Source organism: Bufo bufo, chromosome 6 (genome assembly GCF_905171765.1).
Source record: "Bufo bufo chromosome 6, aBufBuf1.1, whole genome shotgun sequence".
NCBI lineage: Eukaryota > Metazoa > Chordata > Amphibia > Anura > Bufonidae > Bufo > Bufo bufo.
Genome location: NC_053394.1, coordinates 213,162,129 through 213,188,033, shown reverse-complemented (window position 1 = coordinate 213,188,033; position 25,905 = coordinate 213,162,129). Strand labels below are relative to the sequence as shown.

General features: G+C 44.5%; 1 protein-coding gene across 1 annotated transcript in view; it reads left to right on the top strand.

Moving 5' to 3' along the window:
• The window catches only part of POLR3A (RNA polymerase III subunit A), a 213,282-nt gene that overhangs the window by 120,025 nt on the left and 67,352 nt on the right, over window positions 1-25,905 (top strand). Inside the window, exons 16-21 of the mRNA XM_040435415.1 lie at window positions 1,369-1,541; window positions 2,623-2,734; window positions 3,254-3,372; window positions 3,832-3,969; window positions 14,055-14,225; window positions 15,624-15,737. Coding sequence (XP_040291349.1) covers window positions 1,369-1,541; window positions 2,623-2,734; window positions 3,254-3,372; window positions 3,832-3,969; window positions 14,055-14,225; window positions 15,624-15,737 — 827 coding nt within the window. The remainder of the gene's footprint in view (window positions 1-1,368; window positions 1,542-2,622; window positions 2,735-3,253; window positions 3,373-3,831; window positions 3,970-14,054; window positions 14,226-15,623; window positions 15,738-25,905) is intronic.

Sequence of the window (25,905 nt, the reverse complement as noted above, 5' to 3'; positions counted from 1 at the left end):
ACACTTTTGCGTCTGCTGACTCTTCTCTGGAGCGTTGAGTTTTGCAGACAGGGGTTCTCTCACGGGGGTTCTCTTGGGGACTGCTCTGTAGCATCCCATGGTCAAGCCTGTGTCCCCCAATGATACGGATGACAATACTAGATTTTTGTACTTACTGTAAAATCTGTTTCTCTTCCGTTCATTGGGGGACACATCTCCCACCCATTCTTTTGTTTAGGGGCCTTTTTGGGCCTGTGTGGTTCTGGGTTTGTACATAGTGTTTTTTTTTTTTTGTTTGTTTGTTTCTTCTCCTACTGCTCTTGCACTAACTAATTTAGCTTAGTCTCTGTAGGAAGGGTATAGCTGAAGGGGAGAAGCTTACACTGTGTGCTTAGTGTCTGCCTCCTAGCGGCAACAGCTATACTTATGGTCAAGCCTGTGTCCCCAATGAACGGAAGAGAAACTGATTTTACGTTAAGTACAAAAATCGAGTTTTTCACCCAGGCAGCCCCCTGATATGAGCGTTGGAGCATTTCATGCTCTGATGCTCTCCTTTGCCCTGCTCTGAATCGCCAAGGGTAAAGGCTTTTTAAGATGACTTATTGGGCTCTCCACAGGGACTGCGCTAAAGCCTGCCCATCTGAACCGGTGACCTCACCGAATACACTGCTGGGCGGAAGCCACTGCCTAGCAGTGTGAAAATATAAACAAGAAAAAACCTTGGCCTGCACAATCTCGCGCAGGGCAAGGGAGAGCATCGCTCCAATGCTTATATCAGAGGGCCTGTCTGTGAAAAACTGGGGTATGTCTGGACTCTGCTCTGAACCCGGACAACCCCTTTAATGTTGAACTGTACAAGGGGCAGGCTTGGTGTTGGGACAGGTTACTTAAAAAATGTCTAAATGTTAATAATGGATTTAATTTGATGCAGCTGAGTACCTTTTAGTACTGTAAGCATAAGGACCTGTTTCCCATGACATTTGTGCATCCTGTTAGGATTAATTTGTTGTCTTTTGCCCATGCATTGTAATAATTGTGCTATCCCAGCCTTAAAGGAGTTTTTCTGACCACTGGAACACGCAGAATCCCAAGCACAGGTGTCCCCTGTGTATCGGCAGTGCATATGTGTGACCTCTGCTCTATTCACTTCAAAGGAATTGACAGCACTCAGCTATTTCTTAGTCCCATAGAAATGAATAGATGTGGTAGTCATGTATGTGCACCACTCCAGTCACACAGAGGAGTCAGGGACCCTTGGGATTGGTGGGAGTTCCAGTGGTCCGACCCCAGGGATTATAAGTATTCTTTCCTATCCTGTGGATAGGTGATAAATGTTCTTTGTGAGAAAATGTCTTAAAAATGTACTTCATATTCTTGTCCCTGATTCAGCAAACAGAGGTTTCTCCATTGGCATTGGAGATGTTACTCCAGGACAAGGTCTACTGAAGGCCAAACAGGATCTTTTAGATGCTGGGTACAAGAAATGTGATGAGTACATTGAAGCTTTAAACACTGGAAAGCTGCAACAGCAACCTGGGTGTAGTGCAGAGGAGACATTGGAGGTTGGTCCTATATATATACACATATACAGTACAGACCAAAAGTTTGGACACACCTTTTCATTCAAAGAGTTTTCTTTATTTTCATGAGTATAAAAATTGTAGATTCACACTGAAGGCATCAAAACTATGAATTAACACATGTGGAATTATATACATAACAAACAAGTGTGAAACAACTGAAAATTTGTCATATTCTAGGTTCTTCAAAGTGGCCACCTTTTGCTTTGATTACTGCTTTGCACACTCTTGGCATTGTCTTGATGAGCTTCAAGAGGTAGTCCCCTGAAATGGTCTTCCAACAGTCTTGAAGGAGTTCCCAGAGATGCTTAGCCCTTGTTGGCCCTTTTGCCTTCACTCTGCGGTCCAGCTCACCCCAAACCATCTCGATTGGGTTCAGGTTCGGTGACTCTGGAAGCCAGGTCATCTGGCGCAGCACCCCATCACTCTCCTTCATGGTCAAATAGCCCTTACTTTCAAAGTTTTCCCAATTTTTCGGCTGACTGACTGACCTTCATTTCTTAAAGTAATGATGGCCACTCGTTTTTCTTTACTAAGCTGCTTTTTTCTTGCCATAATACCAATTCTAAGTAAAGAAAAATTAGGAAAACTTTGAAAGTAAGGGCTATTTGACCATGAAGGAGAGTGATGGGGTGCTGCGCCAGATGACCTGGCCTCCACAGTCACCGGACCTGAAGCCAATCAAGATGGATTGGGGTGAGCTGGACCGCAGAGTGAAGGCAAAAGGCCCAACAAGTGCTAAGCACCTCTGGGAACTCCTTCAAGACTGTTGGAAGACCATTTCAGGGGACTACCTCTTGAAGCTCATCAAGAGAATGCCAAGAGTGTGCAAAGCAGTAATCAAAGCAAAAGGTGGCTACTTTTAAGAACCTAGAATATTACATATTTTCAGTTGTTTCACACTTGTTTATGTATATAATTCCACATGTGTTAATTCATAGTTTTGATGCCTTCATAGTCATGAAAATAAAGAAAACTCTTTGAATGAGAAGGTGTGTCCAAACTTTTGGTCTGTACTGTACATACATCTAACATTATCTCTATCCTGTTATCTTCTCACAAGGCCTTGATCTTGCGTGAGCTGTCAGTGATCAGAGACCACGCTGGCAGTGCCTGTCTAAGAGAACTGGACAAGAGCAACAGCCCCCTCATCATGGCTTTGTGTGGCTCCAAAGGTAAGTCATGTGTCAAAGATGAAAACCAGCTTTGATTGCTATGACTTCATAAGTTGTCATCAATTGGACTTGTTACCACAATCATTCAAGCGGTTTCCACAGGATAGGGGTCCACAAGCGCTGCCGAAGTGACCAGTGAGATAGGAGCGGTGCTGCACATGTGCGCCCTCCGCTCCATTCACTTCTATGGGATTGCCAAGTACAGCCCTCGCAGTAGTCCCACAGTAGTAAATGGAGCTGAGGACGCACATGAACAGCACTGCTCCCTTCTCATTGGGCAGTTCGGCAGCACTTGCGGACCCCTGTTATCGTGATCGTTGGGGGTCCCAGCAGTCGGACCCCCAGCAATCAATTAAATATCCCCTCTCCTGTGCATAAGGGATGTTTGTGGCACCAGCCTTTTAATGGTTTCTAGTAAGGTATACTATGATCTGGCTGAATTGTATCATCACTTGCAGCATACACAGGAGGAACATTTGAGTCTTGTCCTAGTACATTTGATCATTTAACTTTGTTTAGGTTCATTTATTAACATCTCCCAGATGATTGCCTGTGTGGGTCAGCAGGCTATCAGTGGGTTTCGTGTTCCTGATGGCTTTGAGAACCGATCCCTTCCTCATTTTGAAAAACATTCAAAGGTGAGTTTACAAATTTATTGTTAAGTACTTTCTTTTGATGTTTGATTTATTTATGTATTTGATTTCTTTTAAAAATAGGATCTAAAAATTGTCAGGGTCCTTGACTATTATAAGGAGACATACTCCTCCCCTGGACTTTATTTAGGCTGTGTTGACAGTGTCTTCGGTCTTTGATGGAAGCACAAAATGCTGTATTGGATCTGTTGTCAGAGTCCGTAGGTTTGACAGAAATTAATAGTGTTGCATGCTAATTATGATGAAAGCTGTAATGGAGACTCTGATGCAGATGTGAACACAGATGAAGTTGCTTGAAGTTTGGTAACATGTTTGCTCCATAGGTTACATCTGTTTTATTACATATCTGCATTCTCATTTTAGAAGTACTTGGAAAAAAAAATCTATTTATTTTTCTGCATCAAAATTGAATTGTTAAACTACATTCTTAATACATATTTACAGCTACCAGCAGCCAAGGGATTTGTGGCGAACAGCTTTTATTCTGGACTGACTCCAACAGAATTCTTCTTCCACACCATGGCTGGACGTGAAGGTCTGGTAGACACAGCTGTTAAAACAGCAGAGACTGGTTATATGCAGGTATGGCATACATACTGTAGTGGTGTACATGTAATATTTCATTTCGTGCTACATCTATCACTTCATTTGGTGCTTTAATATGTTTTGCCAGCATTTTTATTTGAAGCTCTTTAACAGAGCTTGTGATTTGGCAAAGTTTAGTGGCAATAGCATTTGAAATTGTGAACACTAGCACCACATGTCAGGAGTTAAGATGCAGTCAGGCTGTGGTGCCTGGGGGAGCCTAAACTCGCATATAGATAAGAGGGTAATAGTTTCAATACGAACACTAACAAATCCCGTAATAGTGTACTGTAAATGTATGTAGTGAGTGAGCAGTTGTGCTACAAAAGCTCATTCAATGCTTGTAAAATGTTTTAGGCGAACAAATAAATTATTGAATTGTGGTAATGTAAAGGAGTGATGTAAAAACAGACATGTTTTATGTCTGTGGACACATACAGTGAACCATCCTCGATTTTAAGCGAATAAACGATCTCAGGCAAACAAATTTGTACACAATCTTTGCATGAAAATGTTTGTCAACGGCTTTAAATTGTTAAATGCAATTGTGTCAATCGCCTATGTAAGGGTACTCTCACACTTGTGGCAAAGGATTCCGGCAGGCAGTTCCGTCGCCGGAACTGCCTGCCGGATCTGTCAAAACGTATGCAAACTGATGGCATTTGACAGACGGATCAGGATTCTGATCTGTATGACAAATGCATTGAAATGTCGGATCCGTCTCTCCAGTGTCGTCTGGAAAAACAGATCCGGCATTTATTAATTTTTTCACATTTTTTGCGGTCTGAGCATGTGCAGACCGCAATGCCGGATCTGTTTTGCCGGAACACTCTGGGCCGGATCAGGCATTAATGCATTTCAATGGGGGAAAAATGCCGGATCCGGCATTCTGGCAAGAGTTCCGGAACTTTGGACGGAGATAAAACCGTAGCATGTTGCGGTATGATCTCAGTACTGAAAAGTCGAAAAGACTGAACTAAGGCCTCTTTCACACTTGTGGTGTTCGGATTCGTCGTGTACTCCATTTGCCGGAAGTGCCCGCCGGATCCGTAACACCGCAAGTGAACTGAAAGCATTTGAAGACGGATCCGTCTTCAAAATGCGTTCAGTGTTACTATGGCACCCAGGACGCTATTAAAGTCCTGGTTGCCATAGTAGTAGTGGGGAGCGGGGGAGCAGTATACTTACCGTCCGTGCGGCTCCCGGGGCGCTCCAGAATGACGTCAGGGCGCCTCATGCGCGTGGGGCGCCCTGACGTCACTCTGGAGCGCCCCGGGAGCCGCACGGACGGTAAGTATACTGCTCCCCCGCTCCCCACTACCTTTTACCATGGCAAACAGGACTTTAGCGTCCTGGCAGCCATGGTAACCATTCAGAAAAAGCTAAACATCGGATCCGGTAATGCGCCAAAACGACGTTTAGCTTTAGGCCGGATCCGGATTAATGCCTTTCAATGGGCATTAATTCCGGATCCGGCCTTGCAGCAAGTGTTCAGGATTTTTGACCGGAGCAAAAAGCGCAGCATGCTGCGGTATTTTCTCCGGCCAAAAAACATTCCGTTCCGGAACTGAAGACATCCTGATGCATCCTGAACGGATTTCTCTCCATTCAGAATGCATGGGCATAATCCTGATCAGGATTCTTCCGGCATAGAGCCCCGACGACGGAACTCTATGCCGGAACAGAACAACGCAAGTGTGAAAGAGCCCTAAAGACATCCTGATGCATCCTGAACGGATTGCTCTCCATTCAGAATGCATTGGGATAAAACTGATCAGTTCTTTTCCGGTATTGAGCCCCTAGGACGGAACTCAATGCCGGAAAAGAATAACGCTAGTGTGAAAGTACCCCAATTATCTACTTGCCTAATGCGCCCTAAAAGGGATTGTGCAGTGGTATAAATGTTGATAAGCTATACTCTTGAAAGATCAACTGTATCAGATCACCAGTGTTCCAACAACCAGCACCTCAGGGATTAGCTGTTTGAAGGGGTCACAGTGTTCGTGAGAGTGCTGCATCCTCTATAGTGTTTAACTGCACGCCATCTAGATTATAGCAACAGTGCACTGTACTGTAATTGCAACTGCTTTTCACATTCAGGTAAATTGGACGAGCAGAGGTAATTACTTAACCACTGAAAAAAAATGCAGGTAAATTCTCTCTGGTTCTGTATGAATACTGCATCCCAACTGAGCAGTGGGGTTGCTGGGAGTCGGACACCCACCAATCTATTAATGACCTATCCTATCAGTCAACCAAGTCCATTGCCTTGGAATAACCTTGGATTCTGTCCTGTCCTTCAAACAGCATATCCAAGCCCTTTCCACCGCCTACAACTCAAAAATATCTCCCACATCCACACATTCCTCAACCAGGAGTCTACAAAAATGCTTGTACATGCCTTCATCTCCTGCCTAGACTTCTGTAACATCCTCCTATGTGGCCATCCATCTAGCACTCTCGCACCCCTCCAATCTTTCCTCAACTCTGCTTTCTGACTAATCCACCTCTCACCCTGTTGCTCCTCTGCCTCTCCCCTCTGCAAATCCCTTCACTGGCTCCCCGTCGCCCAGAAAATTCTGTTTAACATACTAACAAATACATATAAGGCCATCCACAACCTGTCCCCTCCGTACATTTCTGCGCTACTTTTCCGATAAATTCCCACACGTAATCTCCGATCCTCACAAGATCTGCTTCTCTCATGTCACCTCTTCCCACAATCGACTCCAAGATTTCTCCTGTGCATCCCCCATACTCTGGAGTTCTCTACCCCAACATATCAACCTCTTGCCTATAGTGGAAACATTCAAAAGAAACCTAAAAAACCCACCTCTTCAGACAAGCCTACAACCAGTGATGCTGCTATACTGCCATGACCAGCATTACCCTCTCCTACTGTGTCCTTCCTCCATACCTTGTAGATTGTAAGACTCGTGGACCAATGCATTTCCACTGGAAGGTGGTCTTACTCATAGTTCTTATTCCAAGAGCTATAGATTTTTTTATTTTTCTGTCGATGTAGCCCTATGAGGGCTTGCTTTTTGCAGGTCAAGTTGTAGTTTTTAATGCACAATTTGGGGTACATATAATTTTTTTGTTACACTTTAATCTAATTTAAAGTTAGTGTCATGTTTTCATCACAAAAATCTATTTTAGCATGTTACTGCTGCAGCACATAATGCATAAAGCAATCTTTAATTTCTTCACATACCATTGATTTCCTTGAGGTTTTTCTCTTCGTTATGGCTGTTTAAACATTTACAATATGAAGACCTTCTCAAGATGGCTCCTCTGCCAGTTCTGAGGCCAAAACTGCTTTCCCTCACTTCCCATACACACTTTCTGTAGCCAGCAGCTCCCTGCTAGCCAATCAGATTTGATTACTGAGACATGGCTCCTCACTCTAATGCAGGCATGCAGTGTGGAGGACCGCCCCTCTGTCTTCTGTTTATACTAAAGGGAAGGCTGACAAGCCATAGCAACTGTCTTTTAAGGGAGCAGTGGAAAGGGACAGAGGACATTAATGAAATCTGTTTATGTAAGGTAACTAGCAGAAGGACTCGGCTTCGCACGGGTATATTAAATCTATTTGTCATAAAAAGATATCAAAAATTTCCCCCATAGCAGTGACCTCCGCAGTGCCCTCCCCTTTAACAGTGACCTCTGCAGTGGCCGCCCGTTTATTGGGGCCCCTGCCCCCCATGTATGTAGCAGTGTAGTTGTGACGTCATATTACTTAATATTTAAGGACCTGCAAACTGCTAAAACCTGTGATTAGTTGGTATGGCAACCTGAAGTAGGACCTGTGAGCTTCTATTGGCTAATAAGGGATATGTGACCGTGTAAATGGCAGTTTGGATTTAGGTGAAAGGCTTGCTGGCTTCTATTGACTAATGCAGGTCATTTTTTGGGAATATATCAGGATCGGTATGTCCTAGAGAGCCGAGACCCGGTCTAAAACCTTCCTGGACACCTGATGTACCTGTTTGCTAAATTTCGGTCCAGTCGTTTATTCGTACATAAAGAACGTCCAGACGTCTAGACAGACACTCATTTTTATACATATAAGAGATTACAGATCTTTTGACAATCATTGACAGACTAACACATGTATTCATGCCTAGCTCTAATAAACTAGCAAATAAAATAACAAAAAATTAGTTACCCTTTAAGTTAAATCATTTCTTAGGAATGAAAAAAAACTAGCAATACTGTTATTGTCTTTGTATGTTGTCACTTTTGCAACATTGTTTGCGGCAGAAATAACATAACTTTACTTAGGTCAGTATGCAATAAAACTTTTGTTTTTACATCTTCCATCCCAAGACCCATAAAAATAGTTTTTCTACCGAGCTGTGTGAGGGCTTAATTTTTGCAGTAGAAGTTTTCATTGGTAACCTTTTGAGGTACATATCACATTTTGATCGCTTTTCAGTCCATTTTTTTATTTATTTTTTGTGGCGGATAAGCGAAAACCAGTAATTCTGCCATTTTTTGTTTCACCATGTTAGATAAAGGTCATTACAGATGCGGCCACTACAAAATATGTGGAGTGTTAATTATTTGTAAAAAAAAATTCATTGAATAGTATTTTTTTAAAGAAAAAATGTGTTATCGCAATTCATGCGATTCTCATCTTCTCTGTGTGGTGCCAAATCAATTAGAAGTATAAGTATGAGCGCGCCATACTGCTTTCCTAATGAGACCAGACACACAAGTTGGTTTCATGAAAAGATCTTCTCATCCCCCTGCACAAGAGAGCTTTATTCAAGTTACATTGACTTAAATAGCAGACATGACATCACAAAAGGGGTGTTTCCTTAAGAAAAGACTATTTCTGGGGGGTGACTTTAACATTGTTCTGGACCCTCGTCTGGACTCCTCCAAGGGTCAGGTTTCTTACCCTCACTCAACCATTTCCAAGCTTAAAGAGCTCCTTTTCTCTCAACAACTTGTGGACACATGGCGCGTCTTAAACCCGACATCCCGAGATTACACGTTCTTCTCACACCCACACAATTCCTACTCCAGACTGGATCTTTTCCTCCTGAATCATGCTAGACTAGACCTTCTTACAAGGGCGGAGATCGATCAAATAGCTTTCTCTGACCACGCCCTAATCTCCATTTCGCTCTCTTTCCCGACCCACCAAAACAGGGCCTGGCATTGGCAACTAAATGAATCAATCCTACATGACCTACAGGTCTCCTCTGTAATCCGGAAGGACCTGACTGAATATTTTGTGACTAACGTGACTACAGATAGTGACCCCCTTACTATTTGGGAAGCCCATAAATGCTTTATCCGAGGCTCCTTTATAAAACTAGGGTCCCATTTGAAAAGAGAGCCGCAAAAATAACTTCCCTTTTGTCGCGCATTCACGTGTTAGATCAACAACACAAACAGACCCTGGACTCGCAGCTGGGAGCAGAGCTTGCCCAGCTCCATGATCAGGTTCGTTCACTTTGCCTCTCAAAAGCAAAGGCATCCTTAACCAAATGCCGTAGACACTACTATGAACATGGGAATAAACCAGGCAGAACCCTGGCTCAGGCTCTACGGAAAACTAGGCTATTCTCTTATGTTCCGCACGTATCTACCCTCTCCGATTCTAAGACCTCCCTCCCGCGGGATATAACAGAGGCGTTCAGATCCTACTATCACACACTATATAACTTAGGGGACGCCCATCAGTCCAATGCCCATGGATCAATGCCCTCTATGAGGTCTTATCTTGAGTCTGCTGGCTTCCCGTCTCTCCCTCCTGAGGCGGCCTCATTATTAGTCACCCATATCACTATCTGAGTTACAGGCTGCTATTAAAGATTCTCAAACTGGGAAGGCTCCTGGTCCAGATGGACTCACGCTACCCTACTATAAACAATTTGGGGACATTTTATTTACCAATTTTTTAGCCGCCTTTAACTCATTTGATGTGTCCCGTACTCTCCCCAATGATACCCTTAGAGCACACATTACGGTAGTCCCCAAGGAAGGGAAGGACCTTTCTCAATGCCAAAGTTACCTTCCCATTTCACTGATTAACGTGGACCTAAAATTGTTCTCTAAAATACTTGCTACCCGCCTTCTCCCTCATCTCCAAAAATTAATCCATCTAGACCAAACTGGATTCTTACCTCTGAGAGAAGCTCGTGATAACATGACAAGGGCAATAAATATGATATACCAAGCTGTATCCTCTAAGATCCCGACATTACTTCTATCAACTGACGCCGAAAAGGCATTTGGTGAATGCCGCAAGAGCTTGTATCCCATGCCTTTGGAGGCAACCGTCTGTTCCCTCTGTGGCCATGTGGATCAACAAAATCCAGGAGACCATGAGAATGGAAGACCTCACCTCGTCAATAAGACATACTGAGAAGATGTTTACTAAAACTTGGAGTCATTGGTTGGAATTCTATGATTCCGCTGAATGTAGGTCTCTTTTATCCCAGTCGTGAGAACGAGGTCTGTTGTTTATCCTTCCCTTTCCTTCTTTCCCTTTCTTCCTTCCCGCCCCTTTTCCCTTTTTCCTTAATTATACCCCTCCCCTCTCTCTCCTTTTCTTTATACGCCTGTTGCCGCTCCAGTTTCTTCAAACTATTCCACATATGTCTATGTGATATCTCATTGGGTATTATGTGTATTTGACATAACAAATTGCCATTGCGAGGTTATTCCCTTTACTTAATGTACCCTGATCATTATCTGATTCATGTCTTGTCTTAATTGAAAAATTGAAAAAAATCCTAAATAAAGAATTTACAAAAAAAAAAAGACTATTGGCAACCTAACTCTTCCCTCCCCCAGTGACCTTAAGACAATGAAATGCACACGAGGCTCACACAAAGTCTGGACCCAGTTAGCTGAACATCCTTGAGTTAAGCAGTATCCAAGTTGTCCCTGGTCTGTAAAAGTAGGGTTCCCCCCTGGGATTTAAATTTGGTCCTCTCGGCTCTCACTTCTGATCCTTTTGAGCCTCAAGTTCTCCCCAAAAATGCTCTCCCTTAAAATTGCGTTCCTTCTGGCCATTACCTCTGCTAGGAGGGTGAGTGAGATCTCTGCGCTCTCCATTGACCCTCCCTGATAATGTGGGAGGATCAGGTGGTGATTTCTCCCGATCCTTCTTTTTTACCAAAGGTTTCTTCCCATTTTCAACGTTCACAAGAAAGTGTTACCTTCCTTCTGTGCCTCTCCTAAAAATAAGAAGGAATCTGAATTCCATGGTTTATATGTTAGGTGTATTATGCAATATATACAGGTCACTAAGCCTTGGAGGTCCTCCTCACGTCTCCCTTGTTTCAGGGAGCGAAGAATGGATCTCCGGCTTCTTCTCAGACTATTTCTAGGTGGATTACGCAGGCTATCTCCTTAGCTTACTCTTCTATGGGGGGTTGTTCTGCCTTCACTCTACTGGATCGGTCTCCACTTCTTGGGCAGAGAGCTTCAGCTTCCATAGAGCAGATTTGTAGAGTGGGCACCTAGAGATCTTCACATACTTTTTATTTTATTTTATTTTATTTTTTTAGGCACTGTAGACTTCAGATACCTTCTGATGAGGGCCTTACCTTTGGCTGTAAGAGCTTCATGCTGTTGTCCCACCCTAGATAGCGTATCTTGCCTATTCTCCAGGGGTGCTGTCATAGGAGAAAGAGAAATATTGGATTACACTTACCGGTAATCGGTTTTCTTTGAGCCTAAGACAGCACTCGATTAATTCCCTTCCCCCAAAAAATAAATTAAAAGAATAAAATAAAAAATCAAATACATAATGTTTAGGTTATTAAGATGTTATGTTTCTTAGTTCTTGAAAAAGGACAGAAGGTAGAGGGGGATGGTACCTCTTTTAAAAGGCGGTTCTGGCTTCATCTCCTGAGGAGGTGGAGGCAGTATCTCCAGGGGTGCCGTCATAGGCTCAAAGAAAACAGATTACTGGTAAATGTAATCCAATATTTCTGTTCTATAAGAGAGTAAGGCGTCCAGTTACAATTTGGTAGCTCAGATTGCGAAGCGAAATGCTTGTTGGTGAGCATATACCAGTTTCACCAATTTGTCTTCCAGTTTAGCCTGAGCTTAGACCCCTTTACCTCTTATTTGCAGAGGCCATGGCTGAGTCTACCACCATATAAATGCTTTTTGCCAACCAAACCCAGTGGGGTTAGGAATCAGTAGAAGTATTATCACGAAAGAAAGAAGTCAAGTATTTTGGGATAAATAGTGAGATCTGATAAGAGCCTTGGTGAGGTGCCAACGATGGGGTGCACCCAACCCTGGGTGAAAAGTTAAAAACTGAAAGGACCACATCGTGGTCTGACCATGCATTAACCACGTGCCTTGAGTACAGAAGGTGCATGAGGGTAGCAGTGGAGGAGTAAATCACGTCAATTCGTGAGAAGTGATGGTGTGCAGTCAAATAGAATGTATATTCCCTCCTGGACCCATTAGATTGCCACCAAGTGTCTGCCAACCCCTTTTAATGACTAGCAATGTTTTTTGTTTTTGGCTCTCCGCATTTCAGCAGCTATAAAAATAAAAAAAATCTTTGTCTGAGGTTTTTTACACGAGAAATGTTTGTTGTGCGGCGTTGTATACATAAATTACAATGTCTCTTGTATAATTTTCTTGTGAATTATGTTTGGAAACATAGCACCGTGGTTATATGCCCAGCTGCCACTAGGAGGCTGGCACTAGAAAAAAAAAGGGTGGCTCTGCCCAGGTGCGCTATACCAGTTTAGGTCTGTGTCCGTAGGAAGCAGAAACGACGTGCCTTTTTTTTCTGCAGATCTTGCTGCTATTTATTTTTTTATTTTTTTTTCTCCTACTCTGCAGGTTTAATCCTGTGGTAGGAGGATCAATTTAAATAAAAATTTCTTCCCCTCATTGTTGCTTCTACCAGGGGTCCTTCCAATCCGGCCTGCTCTTTTCTCTGCTGCTCTGCTCCGTCCCAGACTTTCCGTGATCTTGGGCCACCAGCGGTACCTTGTTCCCAACTGTGCCTTCTACTTGAGACCCAGGCTTCTCCCTGAACTAGGCCTCACCTTTTTCTGCCGCTGTATTTCTTCTTGGACTTTTTCCTTGGTGCCTTCCCCTCCAAGGGTCCGTGTAAGGGGTCTTCTTTCCTCCTAATCCTTTACAAATGCGGGCTTTCTCTGCTTTCTTCCTCAGCTGCCATTCCTCTGTGCCTCTCCTAGTGATAGTCTCCAGTAGCACCTCTGAAGAGCCTTTCATCATTCCTGCAGAAGCTGCAGCACCTCTTTCTAGCATGCAGCATCTGGCGGCCTCTGCTGACTTTTATTCCTTCAGACTTTTTCTTTAGCCTTCATGCCTGTTGTTCAGACAGCCTGACCCTGTCTGCTCCCAGTGCCTTGCACCTAAACCCAGAATGTCTTGGGCCTCTCCATCCCAGAGTTGATTCCTACTAAATGGGCCTCTTCCCTCTCCCAAGCCATAAGTAACCTTGTCTGACACTCCCAATCCATGGTTGAGTGTTTGGAGTACTTGCCTGCCTAGATTGCAGTTGCTCCAGTCCCTCTCAGGGAGTCTTGATGACAGGGCACGCTCTACCTCTAGAAACAGGTCCCATAAGTGACATAAGGATTCCTCCTCGTAGTTTCCACTTCTCCTTAGCATCCTTAGGTTGCTCTCAGGATAGAACTATGGCTGGCAAGGTCACCTCTCCTATGGTTCTTTCTGCCACCTTGTGGACACCTTTGATTGTGATTCCAAATCTAAGCAGTAATGTGTTCACAATAAAATGTTTGTTATACTAGTATTTTGCTGAGTTTTTAAAACCTTTTTAATAGATTTATAACATTCTTATTAAAAATATTATGGGATTACTGTTTTATAACTATTTTAAAATTTGATCAATCCAAGTAAAATCTGTGACCTTAAGACTAGAATCACACCTACAGTTTTTGAGCCAAAGTCTGAAGTGGATGAGAAGAGAATAGATGAAAGACTTATAATTATCTATTCCTGTCTTTGGCTGAAAAACTGCCAGGAAAAAAACTGCAGGTGGTGGTCTAGTCTAAATATCAAGAGAACCTGATAAAACATTATTGATTTCTAATTTTCAGAGACGTCTTGTAAAATCTCTTGAAGACCTCTGCTCTCAGTATGACTTGACAGTCCGCAGCTCCACTGGTGATATTATTCAGTTTATATATGGAGGAGATGGGTTGGATCCTGCAGCTATGGAAGGAAAGGATGAACCTCTTGAATTCAAAAGAGTCTTAGACAATGTAAAGGTGAGAGAAATTTGTCACATTCTTTTCCTGCTAGTGAAGTGCACCACTTACTTTGCAAATATTTTTGACTAAAAATATCCTAAGGCCCCTTTCACATTTCCTTTTCTGAAGTCTGTGGAAAACTCGTCTGCGTTTTATCAGTGTGTCCATTATTTGCCCTCAGTGTGTCATCCGTATTCCACAGACAATGCTCGGCTGAAAATTTAATTTCTAGAACATCTACCAGTTGTCAGTGCAAAAAGGACCAAACATGGATACCATCAGTGTTGTCAGTGATTTTTCACGGACCCATAGACTTCATTTGGTGTGTTTGGGCCCCACATGGACCAAAGTACTGCATGTCTGTGTGCTTTTGTGTGCTATCTGTGTAAAATGCAGACAGCAGACGTCAGTGAAAAAACTGAAATGTGAACGAGGCCTGTTTTTTATCTATCTCCCATGTACATGGTGATGGAATGAGACTGCAAACAAGACTGGCTAAGAGCTGTAGACAAAGGTTTAAGATATTTAAAACTGTTTAGTACTTGCTTCAGTTTTCATTTTAGGTGCATTTGAGCAATAAATGAGTCTTTAAGTTTAAAGGCAATGTCTCAGAAATCACATTTATCACCTATCCACAGGATAGATGGTAAATGTCTGACCAGTGGGAGACTAACAACTGGGAACCTCACAGATTCCTCAAAAGGTAAATATGTAGAGAGGCGGCCGGCACTGCTCAGAGTGGACCATATACATATGTGGACTACTCCTGTGTTCATTTGTTTGTGATCTCTGGCGGTGCTCAGCTGACTCACAGCTTCAGCTCTTGAATCAACATCATGTAGATAGAAGAAAACAGCGGCACTCACCAATATTCTTTCTGCAGCTTTTATTGTTCCATTAAAACATGGTGGATGCGTGTACAGCACAGAAAAAGAACAAAAAAAAAATGCAGAAAGAATATTGGTGAGTGCCGCTGTTTTCTTCTATCTACATGAGCCCTCAAAAGGTGCTCTTGATTCCTTCCTTATTGCCCGCCAGTGAGAAGAACTTTAAATGGAGTGGTGGATGAGAAAGAACAATAACACTCCATTCAAAGTCCACTGAACAGATTGAAACCGATGCATACAGCACTTGGCTGTCTCAATCAGTCATATAGACATTGCTGTAGTCACAGAGGGCATGAGTGACAACTACTGCATTTAAAGTTCTCCTTACTCTGCTATGCATTGAGATGGATCAGTGGGAGTTGCCGATAGGGGACACAGTAATCAGAGATATTTATCTGCTATCCTGTGGATGTGGTGTAACCCTTTTAACAAATTGTACTTTCCAGTTGTATTCAGTTAAATTGGGGTGTTTAGAATGCTTACTCTTTCTCATACTGTTAAATTGATAGCAACCTGTTTCATTTCATAGGCAGTGTTTCCCTGCTCAGATGAACCAGCCTTAAGTAAAAATGAACTTGTTCTGACAACAGAGTCCATACTGAAGAAACCTGAGTTTTTATCCTGTCAAGATTCTTATTTGCAGGTAATGAATGTGCCAGTTCTCAGACTGAAGTACAGTTCTCAACCCTTTTCTACAATACGTTATACAGTAAAAAAAAAATTATGAAACTGATTATGTACACTTCTAGAAAAATATTTTATGAAAGATCACATGCCTTCAAGTAAGATAACGTGAGTGCTGCTAAAATAGTGAATGTTTATGGTAGGTGTTGAGGCAGATTTTCCTGCAGGTTTTTCAGCCAAAGCCAGAAATAGATCCAGCAGGAAGAAGTATGACCTTCCTTTATATTTCCGATTTTCTTTTAAATACACTCCTGGCTTTGAATGAAAAAACCTGCAGAAGAATCTGCCTCAAAACCTTTTCCAAACCCAAACAGTGCTGAGTCCATGCATATTGCTCCTTAGATAAGCTGTTCTATGCTGATTTATATACAGTGGGGGAAATAATTATTTGACCCCTCACTGATTTTGTAAGTTTGTCCAATGACAAAGAAATGAAAAGTCTCAGAACAGTATCATTTCAATGGTAGGTTTATTGTAACAGTGGCAGATAGCACATCAAAAGGAAAATCGAAAAAATAACTTTAAATAAAAGATAGCAACTGATTTGCATTTCATTGAGTGAAATAAGTATTTGAACCCTCTAACAAAAAAAGACTTAATACTTGGTGGAAAAACCCTTGTTTGCAAGCACAGAGGTCAAACGTTTCTTGTAATTGATGACCAAGTTTGCACACATTTTAGGAGGAATGTTGGTCCACTCCTCTTTGCAGATCATCTCTAAATCCCTAAGGTTTCGAGGCTGTCTCTGTGCAACTCTGAGCTTGAGCTCCCTCCATAGGTTTTCGATTGGATTAAGGTCCGGAGACTGACTAGGCCACTCCATGACCTTAATGTGCTTCTTCTTGAGCCACTCCTTTGTTGCCTTTGCTGTATGTTTTGGGTCATTGTCGTGCTGGAACACCCATCCACGACCCATTTTCAGTTTCCTGGCAGAGGGAAGGAGGTTGTCGCTCAGGATTTCACGATACATGGCTCCGTCCATTTTCCCGTTTATGCGAATAAGTTGTCCTGTGCCCTTAGCAGAAAAACACCCCCAAAGCAAAATGTTTCCACCCCCATGCTTGACGGTGGGGACGGTGTTTTGGGGGTCATAGGCAGCATTTTTCTTCCTCCAAACACAGCGAGTTGAGTTAATGCCAAAGAGCTCTATTTTGGTCTCATCAGACCACAGCACCTTCTCCCAGTCACTCTCTGAATCATTCAGGTGTTCATTGGCAAACTTCAGACGGGCCTGCACATGTGCCTTCCTGAGCAGGGGGACCTTGCGAGCCCTGCAGGATTTTAATCCATTGCGGTGTAATGTGTTTCCAATGGTTTTCTTGGTGACTGTGGTCCCTGCTAATTTGAGGTCATTAACTAACTCCTCCCGTGTAGTTCTAGGATGCTTTTTCACCTTTCTCAGAACCATTGACACCCCACGAGGTGAGATCTTGCGTGGAGCCCCAGAGCGAGGTCGATTGATGGTCATTTTGTGCTCCTTCCATTTTCGAACAATCGCACCAACAGTTGTCACCTTCTCTCCCAGCTTCTTGCTAATGGTTTTGTAGCCCATTCCAGCCTTGTGCAGGTCTACAATTTTGTCTCTGACATCCTTGGACAGCTCTTTGGTCTTTCCCATGTTGGAGAGTTTGGAGTCTGCTTGATTGATTGATTCTGTGGACAGGTGTCTTTTATACAGGTGACTAGTTAAGACAGGTGTCCTTAATGAGGGTAACTAATTGAGTAGAAGTGTCTAACCACTCTGTGGGAGCCAGAACTCTTAATGGTTGGTAGGGGTTCAAATACTTATTTCACTCAATGAAATGCAAATCAGTTGCTATTTTTTATTTAAAGTTATTTTTTCGATTTTCCTTTTGATGTGCTATCTGCCACTGTTACAATAAACCTACCATTGAAATGATACTGTTCTGAGACTTTTCATTTCTTTGTCATTGGACAAACTTACAAAATCAGTGAGGGGTCAAATAATTATTTCCCCCACTGTAGCTATATCTAGGTGTTGGTATTGTATGCAATTCCTGTTCTCAGCTAATAATGTGGTCCTCTGTTGCAAACTAAATTTGGGTTGCCTTTACGCGTTCAACCAAAACTAGGTGTGAATCATTAAGGCCAGGTTCACATCTGCGTTGTTATTTCCAGCACTCTGTTCCTTTCACTGGATCTGACATATATGCTGACTTTCAGATAGACATTTATGGAAAACGTACAAAGATCGCGCTACAGTGATATTATATCATGAAAGTAGAGCATTTAAGTAGTAGCATGCAATGGTGATTTCCTCATCTCAAACAATTTATTGAAACAAAAGCCAACACCAGTAGTGGGTATACCCCCACAAAGAATGTCAATGTCTCAATAACTTGTCATATGGCCTTGAGAATCAATTAGAGCTTGACAACGATGTCTCATGCTGTTCACAAGTTGACTTATTGTCTGCTGAGGCACAGCATCCCACTCTTCTTGAAGGGCGGCCTTCAGGTCATTGAGATTCTGGGGTACAGAGTTATGAGCCTCGACAACCGACTAAGCTGATCTCATAGGTTTACGATGGGATTCAGGTCTGGAGAAAGTGCAGGCCACTCAATTTGAAGTACCCCAGTCTCCAGCAGCCATTCCCTAATGATGCAACCTCTATGAGCTGGCGCATTGTCCATGAAGATGAAATTAGGCCTGTTTTGTTTATGCAGAGGCACAATGACTGGATGAATGTTATTTAAGTAGTATGGGCTTGTCACTGTACCATTCACAAAGTGTAGGGCAGTTCTCTATTGACAAGACACACTTGCCCACATTGTAACCCCACCACCAGCAAAGGCTCGTCTGGTGACAACAGTGGCGGATGCGTAGTGCTCTCCTTGACGTCGCCAACATCCTTGGCGGCCATCATTTCTGCTCAGTGTGAATTGACTTAATCAGTGAACGGCACTGAGGCCCACTGGTCCCTCGTCCAGCATAGATGCTCCCTGGCCCATGCAAGACGATGACTCCTGTGCCTGGTAGTGTGGTCAGGTACCTTCACAGGTCGTCTAGCACGCAGACCATGCTGATGAAAAACGGTTTTGAATGGTCTGACATGACATTTGGGTGCCTCTCACCTTCCTTAACACCTTAAGGACTTGGCCATTTTTTGCAAATCTGACCAGTGTCACTTTAAGTGCTGATAACTTTAAAACGCTTTGACTTACCCAAGCCGTTCTGAGATTGTTTTTTCATCACATATTGTACTTCATGACACTGCTAAAATTGGGTCAAAAAAGTTAATTTTTTTGCATAAAAAAATACAAAATTTACCAAAATTTGGAAAAATTTGCAAATTTCAAAGTTTCAGTTTCTCTACTTTTGTAATACATAGTAATACCCCCACAAATTGTGATGACTTTACATTCCCCATATGTCTACTTCATGTTTGTATCATTTTGGGAATGATATTTTATTTTTTGGGGATGTTGCATAGCTTTGAAGTTTAGAAGCAAATTTTGAAATTTTTCTGAAATTTTCCAAATCCCACTTTTCTCGTACTTTTTTCCATTGGGGGACACAGACCATGGGTATAGCTTAGAGGTATTAGTAGGAGGGACACTATGCAAATACAAAAGAGCTCCTCCTCCTCGGGCTATACCCCCCGACTCCACCAGGAGAAACTCAGTCTTTGCTTAGTGTCTGGTGAAGGAGGATGACACTCCTTTTTGACTACTCCTTTTTGTTATTATCTTCTAGATGGGGACGCAGGTCGGCATGGCGCCTTCCTGGTCCCCCATGGAGTGCCCGCCGCCGTTATTTGGACGCTGCCTGGCTGCCTCCATTATCCCCTAAGAAGGCAAGTGGATCCGGGCTTGACCTGTTAGCTCCGGCATCCCACCAGCTCCTGGGTCACCTGCTACTGCCCTCCATCCAGAGTACTGAACTCAGGTGAGTCAGATGTCTGAAGAGGTGAGCCCTGCTGGTACGGACAGAGGGAGAAGACTGCAGGAGCAGATAAGTACCGTATGACTTCCCCTCTGCCCCCCCCTGATACCTATGGGCTGCCTGGGTGAACTGGGGAATTGTGTGTTTCTGTCTGGGGTGCTGGGACAGGAGGACTCACATCTGGAGGCACTTTACTACGGGCATCTTCCCTGCTGGGACCGGCTCCCCTTTTTTTCTCATATGCGGCATGTCTGTTCAGAGCGGCATGTCTGTTCAGAGCGGCATGTCTGTTCAGAGCGGCATGTCTGTTCAGAGCGGCATGTCTGTTCAGAGCGGCATGTCTGTTCAGAGCGGCATGTCTGTTCAGAGCGGCATGTCTGTATCGGCGCCGCTATCTACCATCCATCTGCACCCACCAGCGGCGGGCCCCCGCTTCTTCCGGGGGCCGCCGCCATCTTTGCAGGGGGTACTGTCCACATCATTAACCCCCGCTACGCCGCGGTCGGCGCTGGGGGCAGTTTTTACATATAGCAGGCAGTGGAGCGCACGCTTTTTCGCGCCTCTGACGCGTCCTGGGGTCGGAGCCTAGCGCTTCGCTCCGGCTCCTTCCTCCGCCTGCTGAGAAGCTCCTCACGCCGGGTGGCTGCTCTCTGCTCCTTCTCTGGTGGCGGCGTTCTTCAGTCTCGCACGGTTCAGGGGGTTTGGTCGGCGGCGGAATCTCGCCTTCCGATCAACATTCTGGAGATGAGGGCGATTTTCCACTCCCTCTCCCATTGGACTCCTCTCCTTGCAGGCCTCCCGGTGAGGATTCATTCGGACAATGCCACGGTTGTGGCTTACATCAACCATCAAGGCGGGACCCGCAGCTGGATGGTGATGCAGGAGGTGACTAGAATTCTGACTTGGGCGGAGTCGCACGTTCCGGTGTTGTCAGCAGTTTACATTCCAGGAGTGGACAGCGGACTTTCTAAGCTGCAACAAGGTGGATCCAGGCGAGTGGTCTCTGAATCCAGATGTATTCGAAGAAATCTGCCACAGATGGGGCCGTCCGGATGTGGACTTAATGGCGTCCAGGCTAAACAACAAGCTCCCGGTGTTCCTAGCTCGCGCCCGGGATCCGAAGGCGTACGGGGTGGACGCGCTGGTGTCTCCATGGCAGGACTTCAGCCTCCTCTATGTCTTCCCTCCACTTCCTCTACTACCGAAGGTTCTACGCAAGATCGAGGCGGAAGGGATTCCGACCGTTCTCATCGCCCCAGAGTGGCCTCACCGCGCGTGGTTCTCAGACAAGGCTCGGATGCTGGCGGACGCCCCATGGCCTCTTCCCGACAAAGGATCTACTGTCTCAGGGCCCACTCTTCCAGCGGAATTTACGGTCTCTTTGTTTAACGGCGTGGCTGTTGAAACCGCCATCCTGAAGAAGAGGGGGTTCTCGGATTGTGATTAGAACCATGGTCAGTGCGAGGAAGCCGGCTTCCTCCCGGATTTACTATTGTACCTGGAAGGCCTTCCTGACTTTTTGTGAGAACTCTGGGTTCCCTCCCCTTCGTTTTTCCATCCCGATGGTGCTGTCGTTTCTTCAGTCCGGGCTTGAGATGGGACTGTCGTTGAGTTCCTTGAAAGGCCAGGTTTCGGTGCTGGCCGTCTTTTTTCAGAGGTCCCTTGCTCTTATGGGTCCTGTGAAGACTTTTCTTCAGGAGGTGGCACATTCGGTTCCTCCGTATGTTCCCCTTTTGCCTCCTTGGGATCTCAATTTTGTCCTGCGTGCTCTGCAGACTGCCCCCTTCGAGCCTCTGAGAGAGGTCTCCCTGACTTGTCTCACCTGGAAAGTGGTCTTCCTTGTGGCCATAACTTCCATCAGACGGGTGTCTGAGCTGGCCGCTCTTTCCTGCCAGGAGCCTTTTCTGTTTTTTTTCACCAGGATAAGGTTGTGCTCCATCTGGTTCCCTCCTTTTTGCCCAAGGTGGTCTCTCCCTTCCACCTTAACGAGGATCTTGTCCTGCCCTCCTTTTGCCCTTCTCCGGCAAACCCCAAGGAACGCGCTCTACATTCCCTGGATGTCGTACGGCCCTGAAGGTGTATCTCGCGGCTACCGCTTCCTTCCGCCGTTCAGATTCCCTCTTTGTGATTCCCGAGGGACCTCGTAAGGGTCTGGCGGCCTCCAAGGTCACTGTGGCGCAATGGATCCGCTCGGCTATTTCCGCTGCTTATCGCGCTCGTGGTAGGGTTCCCCCGTCTCGGATTACCGCTCACTCCACTAGGGCGGTGGGGGCTTCCTGGGCAAGGCGCAATCGTGCCTCTGCGTCTCAGCTGTGTAAGGCGGCCACCTGGTCGTCCTTACATACCTTTACGAAGTTTTATCAGCTGCATTCACTGGCTTCGGCTGATGCTGTCTTTGGCTGCAGGGTTTTGCAGGCTGTGGTTCCTGTTTGACCGTTGGACGTTCCTCCTGGCGGTGCTAATATTCTTTCCCACCCCATGGACTGCTTTAGGACGTCCCATGGTCTGTGTCCCCCAATGGAAAAAAGTAAGAAAAGGATATTTTTTGTGAAACTCACCTGTAAAATATTTTTCTCGGCTTTTCCATTGGGGGACACAGCTCCCACCCATTCTGTCTGTTGCAGGAGGGGTTTTCAGTTCAGTTTCTGTTTTTGGTTGGACCTCATGGGCTTTGGTCTGATGGCTTCCATTATTTTTTTCTTGTCTTCTTCTCCTACTGCTTTTGCAACGCCTGAGTTTCTCCTGGTGGAGTCGGGGGGGGGGGGGGGGGGTGGATGTATAGCCCGAGGAGGAGGATCTCTTTTGTATTTGCATAGTGTCCCTCCTACTAATACCTCTAAGCTATACCCATGGTATGTGTCCCCCAATGGAAAAGTCGAGAAAGATTTTACAGGTGAGTTTCACAAAAAATCTCAGTTTTATGGACCAGTTCAGGTTTGAAGTCACTTTGTGCGGCTTACATAATACACTGCTCAAAAAAATGAAGGGAACACAAAAATAACACATCCTAGATCTGAATTAATTAAATATTTTTCTGAAATACTTTGTTCTTTACATAGTTGAATGTGCTGACAACAAAATCACACAAAAATAAAAAAATGGAAATCAAATTTTTTAACCCATGGAGGTCTGGATTTGGAGTCACACTCAAAATTTAAGTGGAAAAACACACTACAGGCTGATCCAACTTTGATGTAATGTCCTTAAAACAAGTCAAAATGAGGCTCAGTAGTGTGTGTGGCCTCCACGTGCCTGTATGACCTCCCTACAACGCCTGTGCATGCTCCTGATGAGGTGGCGGACAGTCTCCTGAGGGATCTCCTCCCAGACCTGGACTAAAGCATCTGCCAACTCCTGGACAGTCTGTGGTGCAACGTGACGTTGGTGGATAGAGCGAGACATGATGTCCCAGATGTGCTCAATTGGATTCAGGTCTGGGGAACGGGCGGGCCACTCCATAGCATCAATGCCTTCGTCTTGCAGGAACTGCTGAAACACTCCAGCCACATGAGGTCTAGCATTGTCTTGCATTAGGAGGAACCCAGGGCCAACTGCACCAGCATATGGTCTCACAAGGGGTCTGATGATCTCATCTCGGTACCTAATGGCAGTCAGGCTACCTCTGGTGAGCACATGGAGGGCTGTGCGGCCCTCCAAAGAAATGCCACCCCACACCATTACTGACCCAATGCCAAACCGGTCATGCTGGAGGATGTTGCAGGCAGCAGAATGTTCTCCACGGCGTCTCCAGACTCTGTCACATCTGTCACATGTGCTCAGTGTGAACGTGCTTTCATCTGTGAAGAGCACAGGGCGCCAGTGGCGAATTTGCCAATCTTGGTGTTCTCTGGCAAATGCCAAATGTCCTGCACGGTGTTGGACTGTAAGCACAACCCCCACCTGTGGATGTCGGGCCCTCATATCACACTCATGGAGTCTGTTTCTGACCGTTTGAGCAGACACATGCACATTTGTGGCCTGCTGGAGGTCATTTTGCAGGACTCTGGCAGTGCTCCTCCTGTTCCTCCTTGCACAAACGCGGAGGTAGCGGTCCTGCTGCTGGGTTGTTGCCCTCCTACGGCCTCCTCCACGTCTCCTGATGTACTGGCCTGTCTCCTGGTAGCGCCTCCATGCTCTGGACACTACGCTGACAGACACAGCAAACCTTCTTGCCACAGCTCGCATTGATGTGCCATCCTGGATAAACTGCACTATCTGAGCCACTTGTGTGGGTTGTAGACTCCGTCTCATGCTACCACTAGAGTGAAAGCACCCCCAGCATTCAAAAGTGACCAAAACATCAGCCAGGAAGCATAGGTACTGAGAAGTCGTCTGTGGTTACCACCTGCAGAACCACTCCTTTATTGGGGGTGTCTTGCTAATTGCCTATAATTTCCACCTGTTGTCTATCCCATTTTCACAACAGCATGTGAAATTGATTGTCACTCAGTGTTGCTTCCTAAGTGGACAGTTTGATTTCACAGAAGTGTGATTGACTTGGAGTTACATTGTGTTGTTTAAGGCCTATTGCACACGGACGTTTTTTTTTCCCGTTTACTGGACGTTTTTTGCGTTCCGTATACGGTCCGTATACGGAACCATTCATTTCAATGGGTCCGGAAAAAAACCGGAATGTACTCCGTATGCATTCCGTTTCCCTATTTCCGTTTTTCCGTTCCGTTTTAACATAGAACATGTCCTATTATTGCCCGCAAATCACAGTCCGTGGCTCCATTCAAGTCAATGGGTCCGCAAAAAAACGGAACACATACGGAAATGCATCCGTATGTCTTCCGTTTCCGTTCCGTTTTTTGCTGAACCATCTATTGAAAATGTTATGCCCAGCCCAATTTTATCTATGTAATTACTGTATACTGTATATGCCATACAGAAAAACGGAACGGAAAAACGGAACAGAAACGGAAACACAACGGAAACAAAAAACGGAACAACGGATCCGTGAAAAACGGATCGCAAAACACTGAAAAAGCCATACGGTCGTGTGCAATAGGCCTAAGTGTTCCCTTTATTTTTTTGAGCAGTGTAGAAACCATCCAAAAATGACTCCATTCTAGAAACTACACCCCTCAAGGTATTCAAAACTGTTTTTACCAACTTTGTTAACCCTTTAGGTCTTCCACAAGACTTCATGGCAAATGGACATAATTTAAGAATTTAGATTTTTTTTTAAATTTTCCAATATAATAAATTTTTTCCAGTAATAAAGTGAGGGTTAACTGCCAAACAAAACTCAATATGGGTTGCCCTGATTCTGTAGTTTGCAAAAACACCCCATATGTGGTCCCAAACTAGTGTTTGGCCAAACGGGAGGACATAGAAAGAGGGGAACGCCATATGGGTTTTGGAAGGAAGATTTTGCAGGACTGGATTTGTTTATACCATGTCCCATTTCAAGCCCCCCCTTGCACCCCTAGAATAGAAATTCCAAAAAAGTGACTCCATCTAAGAAAGTACACCCCTCAAGGTATTCAAAACTGGGTTTACAAACTGTTAACCCTTTAGGTGTTCCACAAGAGTTAATGGTAGATGGAGAAACAATTTAGAAATTTCAATTTTTTGGAAAATTTTCCATTTTAACCCTTACTTTATTCCTGGAAAAAATGGGTTAACAGCCAAACAAAACTCAAAATGGGTTGCCCTGATTCTGTAGTTTGCAGAAACACCCCATATGTGGTCGTAAACTACTATTTGGCTAAACGGCAGGACATAGAAGGGGAACGCCATATGGTTTTTGGAAGGCAGATTTTGCTGGACTGGTTTATTTACACCATGTACCCTTTCAAGCCCCCTGATGCACCCCTAGAGTAGAAACTCCATAATAGTGACCCCATCTAGGAAACTACGGGATAAGGTGGTTGTTGTTTTGGGACTATTTTAGGGTAAATATCATTTTTGGTTGCTCTATATTACACTTTTTTGAGGCAAGGTAACAAAAAATTTAAATTCTAAAATTGTTTCTACATTCGCTATTTAGTTTTGTGGAACACCTAAAGGGTTAACAAAGTTTGTAAAGTAACTTTTGAATACCTTGAGGGGTGTAGTTTCTTAGATGGGGTCACTTTTTTGGAGTTTCTAGTGTAGGCTACATCAGGGGGGGCTTCTAATGGGACATGGTGTAAATAAACCAGTCCATCAAAATCTGCCTTCCAGAAACCATATGGAGTTCCCTTTGTTCTATGCCCTGCCGTGTGGCTATATAG